The 10,549-nt window shown below is 37.8% G+C and overlaps 1 protein-coding gene across 1 annotated transcript; it reads left to right on the top strand.

The window, feature by feature from the left end:
• The first annotated feature begins 2,682 nt into the window (after positions 1 to 2,682).
• Positions 2,683 to 6,673, top strand: LOC125037040 (ferritin subunit-like). The gene is made up of 6 exons (XM_047630008.1): positions 2,683 to 3,017; positions 4,794 to 4,859; positions 5,039 to 5,136; positions 5,348 to 5,512; positions 5,659 to 5,733; positions 5,925 to 6,673. The coding sequence occupies exons 1-6, from the start codon at positions 2,981 to 2,983 to the stop codon at positions 6,144 to 6,146; spliced, it is 663 nt and encodes a 220-aa protein (XP_047485964.1). The 5' UTR covers positions 2,683 to 2,980; the 3' UTR covers positions 6,147 to 6,673.
• Positions 6,674 to 10,549: the final 3,876 nt, after the last annotated feature.

The following is a 10,549-nucleotide window of genomic DNA, read 5'->3' as shown; positions in this document are numbered from 1 at the left end:
AAGCTTCCATTCTAACACTCAGAAACTGGATACTGGGGTACGAGTGTATACGAGATCCTGTGTTGTGCGGGACACTGGTAGTTCCTGTTGTATTGATCCAGAGATCGACAGCGCTTATACATCAGCTCAGGAAAACAAATGTCGAAAAGGAAAGACCCATTATATGTCAATATATTCAACATTGACGATGTACCAAAGCAGCCTTCCATTTGAAAACGTTAATAGAACACACTAGTAGCTGTACAAAATCTATAATACTTTAAAATACACAAATTTTCCAGACCCGACGCCCGACTACATGTAATCCCAACATGCGAAACAATTGTCTCGAATTCCACACGAGAATCTACATCGAAGTTCACCACACGTTTACAGGAATGAACAATTAGAGGCGGGGATCTTTGTAACGAGGTCTCTCCCAACTACGCAGTAAGGTTGGCGAGCGACCGATGCAGCAGCTCGCTCCCTCTGCTTCCCCTCTTTTGACAGAGACCAGGCTTAAATTTGCAGTTTATGAAGTTCTATGTATAAAGGGAAATATTAATAAGCTGTATAGCCGATGACTGATTCAACGTTAATGCATTTTCATTATTGCCTTAGAAATACAGTTGATATTTTTACCACTGCCATTATGTTTAAATTATTTTTTTTAAATAACGTTTTTGCTAGTAAAGGTCTTGAAGATTGGTTATCGTGTTATAATTTGCATAGTCTTATATTTCCAGTAATTAATTTCGTAACTATCAATGCTAGCATTGCTGGTATCATTACAAAAACTTTATTATCATTTATATCCTTATTCCTTATCATGTTATTACTTGGCAAACACCATGGTCATTCATTTAATAATCATTACCACTTTAATCATTAGCGCTATTATCCTCACAGTTATTATCGATCATGTTATCATATTCACTGTTGGCTTTGTCCTTGTCAAAGACGATTTCGTGTATAAGACGGAGCTACAGACACGCAGTGGGACAGGGTTGTTGCCAGGCCAGATACACCCGCTCTTGTTCTTACTGATGTCATACCCCCAGGCTCGTTTCCATTCATGAGACTAAAGATCAGACCTGAGTACTCTCTCTCTCTCTCTCTCTCTCTCTCTCTCTCTCTCTCTCTCTCTCTCTCTCTCTCTCTCTCTCTCTCTCTCTCTCTCTCTCTCTCTCTCTCTCTCTCTCTCTCTCTCTCTCTCTCTCTCTCTCTCTCTCTCTCTCTCTCTCTCTCTCTCTCTCTCTCTCTCTCTCTCTCTCTCTCTCTCTCTCTCTCTCTCTCTCACTCTGAATAAATTCTGCTATCTTATACTTCTGATATGTTTTAAGGAACACAAGATCAAAGTCAAGAATCTCTCTCTCTCTCTCTCTCTCTCTCTCTCTCTCTCTCTCTCTCTCTCTCTCTCTCTCTCTCTCTCTCTCTCTCTCTTTCTCTCTCTCCAACTATTCATCCATCTATACATTTCTCTCATTGTAAAGATAGTACTCTGACCGTAAACCAGTATGTAACTTGAAGAACGTACATTACCTCATTGTGCCTATAACAACATTACAGTGTATCCTTTATTTTAACACTAGGTCTCCGGCTACACCAACCGACTTAACAAGATCTGCCAACTCATCATTGTTGGGCAACCATGAACCATGATTCACTGGGATGCCCAGAGTAAGAGCAGAAGGTCATAATGATAGAAGGAAATCTTAGAATAGGAAGGGAAGTCCTTAGGGCCGGATTTATGCTTAAGCTAAAAAAAACTATAGTTTAGGGCCTCGCATTTCGTGGGGTCTCCAGTGTTTTAATGGCCTTTGAGAATTGATTGTATATTGCATACATATGGGACACCCCTTTGTTTAGGATATTGAGTAAGCGATAACATTTTCAACTTTTGCAAGACCCTTATTTTCATACTTTACAAGAGCCCCCAAGCTTCATACTTTACAAGAGCCCCCCAATCTTCATAAAGCTTAAAGCCTGGCCAAGTCTAAATCCGGCCCTGGCAATACAGATCCGAAACAAAGGGTTGTATTATTGAGGATACAAGGTCATAGGATAAATAAATGGGAATGGGGTTGTAGGAGGTGGGTATGTATTATTGAGGATACAAGGTCATAGGATAAATAAATGGGAATGGGGTTGTAGGAGGTGGGTATGTTTACTGATTACAAATGAAGGACTCATGAAGAAACCAATTTACAAAGTCCCTTCGTTAGGATTGAGGTCAGGGAACAAGGATCAGATGTGCCTTGCGAGTCATGAGTATTTATTTTTAAGGGGAGACTTCAGTTTTCTGAATTGGGATCTGATTAAAATAGAAAGTGAATAATATTATTTGCAGGCAACTTCTCAGAGCAAATCCAAAATAGGTGAACAAAGTACAACCTCACGTAGGTACCTGTGCCACAGGTTTTACAAGTATACAAGGTATACAAGCTTATGAACATGAACTTCATAAGCATAAACAATGGGGCAGTTACACAAAATTATATTTCATGAAGGCAGTCACCTTTATATTGATTGAATAGCAATATATATTATTTACTCATATTCACGTGAAACGTTTACATATCACGTGCATAGAGACTGAATAACGTTGAAGTGCGCGTGTGCGCAAACCGAAGAGCTGTGTAGCGCGACGCCTAACCGTGGTGGCCTGGCAGCCTAAGCCTGGCAGAGGGTCCCTGACGCGGCCGCCCCTTCAGTACATCTCGTCCATCGTCCGAGAAGAGCTATCGCGCATTCAGTGTAGTGCCGTAGCTATCCCGACGATTAATATACCAAAGTTGATTATCACTGTCTCTCTTATCTCTGTTTCACGTTCGCTGACCTGACCTTATCATCAGCCACTACATCTGGAGCACCGCAAGTCAGACGCTGATTAGAGAGACGCCCTGACGTCCACCAAAGCAGGACCAGCCCCTCAGGAGTAGAAAGACCTCAAAAGACCCCTGATCTGTCAACGCTCGAGAATCACTTCAAAGGAACCACCATGGAACGCTTTCTTCTGGCTACTGTGCTCATCCTTGGTAAGTTATTTACATTTCCCCAGTTTGCCTTTCCTGGATTTGCTTTTTATACTTTACTGATTTTACTTACGGAGCTTATGCCGATTAAATGTTTATTGGAATATCGTGTGAGCCAGAAATGCAGTATTTTTTTTATAATCTGAAGATTTTGAATTGGCTTCATAGCACTGGAGAGAGAGAGAGAGAGAGAGAGAGAGAGAGAGAGAGAGAGAGAGAGAGAGAGAGAGAGAGAGAGAGAGAGAGAGAGAGAGAGAGAGAGAGAGAGAGAGGCAGAGAGAGACAGAGAGAGATGCATACAGAAAGAAAGAGAGAGAGAGTGAGTGAGTGAGTTAACTTTGCGAGGAACTGAAGGACAACGTTAAAGGGTTCTCCACAGAGTACGGGTTGTGGGTGGTTGGACATCCCTGTAATGGCACCAACTTGCAAGGTGAGGCAGTGTGCTGCCCATCCCCTTCAGACCTTGTTGTTGCAAACCTGTTGTTTAGACGTAAATTTTCAGAATACCTTCACTTAACCGATCGCGATGAATTTGGTATCGATGGATTCCGCTCACTCTGTATTATGCAAATATATAGAAATTATGTCGTGCCCCCCCCCCCCCCCACCTCCCACTAGCGACAATCTTGGCCCCGATAGCAGGGGAGGGCATTAAAGGTACCAGGAAATTGCGGGGTAGAATATGAATAATATACATAGAATCAGTCACTATATTGTCTTGTGCAGGGGGATGTGTCCCCTGCGATCCCACCTCATGGGTTCTGCTGCCCCCTAACCCCCACACAGGAAAACACTCCAGGTATTCATGGCAAGAGCGAGCGTCGAACCGACTCGGCGTCGGGCCTGCCGTGAATGCGATGATGCTTTGTTTTTCTTAGCTGGGTTTGGGGGGTCGCAGTGGCTGATTCAGTGCATGTTATTCATATTTCAACCCCTGGTACCTTTCATACCCATCCCTGCTAGCGGGGTTAAAAATATGTGGGTTGGGTGGGTTCCGCGCCATAATTCCTACATATATGTGTAGGTAACGATATGGTGAGAAGAATCCGTCGATACCAAAATCGTCGCGATGTGAAAAAAAATAACTGTAGACTTTTATTATGAATACATGGGGATCTAGTCGTTTATTACTGTAGTTGTACATCATGTCGTCTAACGATCAAAAGTCTGCGGAATTAACACGCCACTCTTGGAAAAGGGTGGTAAATAAATTTACTTTATATATTTTTTATTATACTTTCCACTCGTGTTTGTCTCTCTACCATTACCCCAAATACTAAGTTAATAAATAGAAACTAATGATACTTGTGACCTGTCACAACAGACTTTGAAACTAATTATTTGAGATGTCACTAGTTCTTGACCGTGTCCTTGACTTCACTTGTGTGAATTCTGTTATGTACATTACTAACATAGGCGATTATGAAAGTCGTTTTACTTTACGTATAGTATTATCTAAATTAGATATTTAGTTGGTATGATGAATAGGACTCGTTATTTTCATAGTAATAATGAAATATGGTAGACTAGGTATTTTCTTTAGTAATACACGCATGTAGATACATTTAAGAAATTTTGTTTTCTGAAATAGGTAAATTTATGTTCGGAGTTTCGAGCTAGGAAATGTAGTTTGCACATGGCATAGCAATGGCCATTTATGTTTTATCTGTATATAAAGAATGCCATTTACAATCAGCAGGTTATAGCGGCCAAACAATAGAAGAAAGGATATAAATATATGTATATATATATGATTTGTTTTTGTCTTTTTCCCCGCAGGCTGTGCTGCTACCTTGGAAGTCAACTTTAACTTTCATTGCGACGGCACCAATGGAGATGCAACGGGTAAGATTTCAGAAAACCTTTCATGGTTCAGTCTTTTCATATTTTTGTTTTAGTTTATAATCATCTGTCGTCACACTATTTTGATAGATCATTAAGTATATTTAGTTTTGATCTCAGTTTTCACTTAGCATATTTCTTTGTGTTATTAGAGTCCTTTCAAAATATTTTTCTCTCCTTAGGTTTTCCCAAAGAGGTGTGTTACAATAGACACTGCACCAAAGCTATCAAGAGTCATATCAAGAATGAGTTTGATGCTGCCTTCTTATACATGCATATGGTAAGTGTATGAACGGTTCTGTTCATTCGAATTCTTGGTATAATGTACCGATTATATAAATTGAATAAAAAATACATTTCCTGGAAAGAAGGTTATTGTAGTTAATGATACAGATTGTGGTAATGTTTATGATGGGAAAACATACGACAGACTTATCGGTATTGGATTGTACATGAATCTGCAGTTTATGACACAGAAATCTATGTTCCAGGGAGCCTACTTTGCCCAGGACTCTGTAGCCAGACCTGGTTTGGCCAAGTTTATGCTAGAATCCGCATCGGAGGAGAGGAGCCATGCCATCCTTATGCTTGACTATCTCAACAAGCGAGGTGTCCCTATCTCACAAGATCTCAGTTTTACATTTAATGAGACCACTGTAAGGTTTGAAGACGGCACTGTTAGGAAGAAAAATTGGATGTGGTGATATGAATTTTTACTTCGTATAATGATGCAGAACATTTTCAATAAAATGAATATACCCGTAGCGGAGCTGTTGTAAATAACATGATGGTCCTTTTTCAGATCAAAGATGAACATAAAAAAGAATCCCTCACCGTGCTTTTGGCGCTCGAAGCGGCTGTCACGATGGAGATGACGGTAAGAAATTTTGGGTTTACAAATTGCATTATAATTCATATATCCGACTTGGTGATTAAAACCTTATTTTGTATTAAGTGAAATATCGGTTAACATTTGCACTTACACCTCCCTTTAAAGGCCAGATTTAGTTTACATCTCATTAAATATTTTATGAATTGCACGTTACTTTCATGAAGACCATTTTACAGGTTACAAACCAGATTCACCACGTCGTAAAGGAATGCCAGCATGACTTCCATGGAGCCGACGTGTTCACCAACCCCATTTTAGACGAGCAGCACGAAGGCATCCGTAAGCTTCAGGGCGCGATCCAGGAATACAAAAACCTGCTGCATGGTCACAGCCAACCCGAGGGCAAGGCCATGGTGGACTTCATCTTTGACCAAAAGCTTTTGAAGGAATCCCTTTAAGCACCGTTTCTTTTGGGGGCAGGCTGGCAAAGTGCCAAGCATCAACGATTTTTAGAGTGCCATTTTATTTGTAGTCTGTGCTTCATGTTCACATCCCGTAAATCAAGCAAAATGGAGCCTGGGTTATTAGTAAGGAGGCTAACTGAACAAGATATTCATATTTCTCCTTCTGTATAACTTCTTGTATGCTGATCCTCCGACTTTTTCCAGTGTTCATTTTTTTCAAGAATTTGTGGTTAGATATTAATATGTAAAGAGGACAAAACATATATATGTGTGTATATATATATATGTATATATATGTATGTGTGTATGTATCTGTATGTATATATGTGTGTATATATGTATTCTATATATATTGCATATATATGTATATTGTATTTATTTATACATATATATATATAATTGATATATATTTTTAAAGCAGCATTACCTTATGAGATTATTGAATGCCATGTGTCGGCTAAGGTTCACAGATAACATGTAATGAATACTCAGTAGACGTTCATTAAAGACACTCAAGTGAATTCGGTTTGTTTTAGTCCCTTTTTAGTCTTATTTAGTTCGTTCGATAAACAGTTATGTGAAATCTGGCATTCCTCAGTCTTTTTTTTAATGAAGAACTATCATAGATCTACATTATATATATATAAATATATATATATAAATATATATACACACACATGTATACATATATATATACATATGTATTATATATATATGTGTATGCAAATATGCATATATAAACATACAAACAAATGTGTGTATACATATATTTCTATACATACATACATATATATATATATATGTGTAAATATATCTATTAATTATAGACACATGTATAAACACAAACGTATACGTGTGCGTGTGTGTATATGTGATACATACGTACATATGTGAATGTGTGTATATACATGTATATATAGATATAGATGTGTGTGTTTGCATTGTATGTATACATATACATATATTGATATATATATGTATATATATATATACACACCCATACATACATATATAGTGTGTGCGCGTGTGTATATAGAAAGATGGATAGACATAGATAAATAAATAAATATATAAATACATATATATATATGAACGAATCGCATACGATTATCATATAATTACATACTATATATTTCAATATATATATATACATATATATATATATATATATATATATATATATATATATGAACTTTAGGCATGGCGATTTCTATATTTTTTGCCACTAAAGCTGAGAAGGTGTGCGGCGCCATTTGCATTTCTCGAACGTAACATTGTAGTAAAAATGGAGGAATGGGTCAATAAACGTTGGACAATATAGTGAAAGGGGCCACAACTTTTAGATATTATTACTGATACTGTTTTATAATAAACATAAATAATATTGTATTACTGTTGTTTACACCTCATAAAGGGGTTAAACACCTCCAGACCTGTTCTAAACTTCGTGTGTCTACAACCTTTCGTAAATTTCTGGCCCTGGTCCTGTGACTGTCCAAGTGTAAAGTCTGGGAGTAGTCATTTGCCGAAGTCTGTCTGTCTTATGATTGGGCTCTGCAAGAGTAGTGGAACTGAGTTATAACTCCATAACTGCCATCACGGGGGGACTAATTACCAGACTGCTGGAGCCCAACTCTTGGCAGATACCATATGCACTCATAGGAATCTGCCATGGAGTGGTAATATCAGTTTTTGGAGAAGAATGAATAGGTATTGTGCCTGGTTGACATTAGTCTCACTGCTATAGCTCAGTTGGACAAGGCAATCAACGACATACAAGTTCGGTCACAGAGGTCCAGAGCCCAAAGGCCTTATGGGTTCCCGTGTATGCAGGGAGTAGTTGTAAGTTCCCAGCCTGGGATTTTCAGAGCCAAAGTCCCTTGACGTAAGTGCAGTTGAAGTTATTATGAATTATTGTACTGATTTGAAACCACGCTGGATACTTGCCGGCATACAAAAATGTAGTTCCTAGTAGTCAGCAGTGCGGACGAAGGGTCAGATTTCTTTTCACGCACATGCAACTAGACTTTCTTACGTTTAGTAAACAATATTTCAATCCTCAGAGTCCATTTTTTCGACATGATTAAAATTTAGAGTACTATTTCCATGCAATTTGATATCGTATAGATATCGATAATGTTTCGTCTGAAGTCAATCCAGAAACGTTAGGTATTTATTTTTTTTATTTTTAATTCATATACGGAGAATGAAACCTACTGAATCCAAAGCTACTTCTTGCTGAAGTAGCAACTTTGAGGAAGTTCTGTAACGAGAGGTTATCAATAAGTATATCGCCAATATATTTTAATAAAATCGTGATAGTAGTGATTCTCAAATGAAATAATTTCTGGGGGGTAACGAGGTACTTTCTAAAAATTATAGTTCTTTAAAGTAAACTGAAATAATAATGAATAAATGAACAGATGAGCGAATAAGAAAATCAATAAATTGGTAAATGAAATAATATAAGAAGAAATACACGAATATTTATTATATTTGATTTTTAAAAATTCAAAGGCCTTTTTTGTAGCATCCAGAACCCTTAACTTTTGATACATTTTCCATTGTATCTCGGTCGTTACAAATCACGATATCATCGAAGTTTGTACTGACATACAAAGTTTCAAATGAAATAGAAAAAGTACCTGACTACTCATCAACCTGTATTGTTTATATACACCACTCTTCACTTCAGATTCAGTCAACATTTTTCTACTTATTCCATACTTTGTTCTTCATATGAAGAATGGAAGTTGCATGAGGTTTTGCATCTTATCCTCCAGGGAGATCCGTGTCCGAATCAGACAACTGAATAATTCCAGTGATCAAGGGCATATACTTCTCTTATTGACTGAATTATGTGTACAGCCTTTTCTATGATATGTTTGAGCCTGTCAGGTTATATCATGGAGGTACAGGATGATTTTGAAGATATTAATCCCACCGAAATCAACACCACGTCATATGACTCTGACACACTGGAAATTCTTAACATGTGGTTTGAGTGACCGTCAAGATTGTGACTTCAAATTTTACTCATATCCAGTGAACCTGTATTTCATATACTAAAAAAAAAGGCACAGAAATATCTTATGCACCTTTATGTTAGATTTTTTTCATCAAGAAAAATACAATGCAATTCATAATTAATGAAAATATATATTCCTATTTAAGACTATCTGAAATATATCTGAAAATATCGCGCTCTGGTTGGCTGACCAGTGCGTATCACAGTGTATCAAGGTATAAGGATACAATATGATACAAACCGAAAAGATATTTCAACAGGTTCCAATAATGTGCACGTAAAGGGCAAACATGTACCATAGTGTATCAGTGTTAGAGATTTCGGGAATGCTACAAAAAAAATCTTAGTTTCTTATATGAAATAAACAAAAAAGGAGCATTCTTTTATTTAACTTAACTGAAGAGGGATGAGGTTACGGGAATAGTACTCTGTCGCATTACCAGGGTGGTGACGCTTTGAGTCTGAAAGCTATTGTGAAAGAGGAATGATCTTAGTGTTGTCATCTGAACATTTCACATGTTAGGAAATGTTTAGGAAGTTGCTGGACAACAGTATCATTTTTGTGCTTGTAATCAGTCATAATTTTGAAGAAAAAAAAGTTACAAGGAATGGTGGTGTCAACGGGTGTGATTCTACATTATAATATATTACCTTTTGGACAGTGTGAGTCACCCAAAAAGAGAAAAGTAAAATATATACACTGTAGGTTCTTACACAAAGAGGGTTATATCTAAAGAATAAACTATAGTAGTATAAACAAACCAGTATTCTTTTTCCACTGCATCCTGTGGAACTGTATAAACATATAATTGACAACTATTTTGAATACGAAATATGCAATACATGCTGGCCTGGAAACCAGTGGCCCATACTATCTCATTTCCGTTGTCAAGTGCAGTCTTCTATTTATGAATTTATGCATTTTCCAAACCTATGTCGAAGCACTAGCATAGGATATAGCAATACTCGGCAACATCTCGAATATTAATATGCCTGCCTCTAATTGGTGGAATAATCAGATTCCAGTTATCGGGACCCTCAAATATTTTATCAACAGCATGCTACAGTTTACATATTTAAGGTCATATTTGTCGTTCGGATTAGCTGGTGTGTCGATGAGACCGTCACAAGTGACCATTACGGCACTGTAACTACCCTCATGGATGCTGGCCCAGCCCAAATCCCACGACCGAATCCAAGATGGAAAACAGACAAGGCCAACTGGCAAGCGTTTCAGAACGCCTTGGCCCACTGTCTAAGATGCAATGAACCCCCACAAAGTGAAAACGTAATAGTGCTTGAAGCCAGACTTCTGGGTCCAGAAGTCACAAAGACGCCTGGTACTTCAACGACGAGATTAGGGAGGTCA

This window comes from Penaeus chinensis, chromosome 22, assembly GCF_019202785.1.
Source record: "Penaeus chinensis breed Huanghai No. 1 chromosome 22, ASM1920278v2, whole genome shotgun sequence".
Classification (NCBI taxonomy): Eukaryota; Metazoa; Arthropoda; class Malacostraca; order Decapoda; family Penaeidae; genus Penaeus; species Penaeus chinensis.
Note: the sequence above shows the minus strand (reverse complement) of the source record. Positions and strands in the feature narration are given on the sequence as shown.

Excerpts from the sequence above, each read along its gene's own strand:
- LOC125037040 (XM_047630008.1), top strand. The coding sequence starts at position 2,981 with ATGGAACGCTTTCTTCTGGCTACTGTGCTCATCCTTG. Across the intron at positions 5,513-5,658 it reads TTACATTTAATGAGACCACT|ATCAAAGATGAACATAAAAA; the intron begins GTAAGGTTTGAA and ends GTCCTTTTTCAG. Across the intron at positions 5,734-5,924 it reads CTGTCACGATGGAGATGACG|GTTACAAACCAGATTCACCA; the intron begins GTAAGAAATTTT and ends ACCATTTTACAG.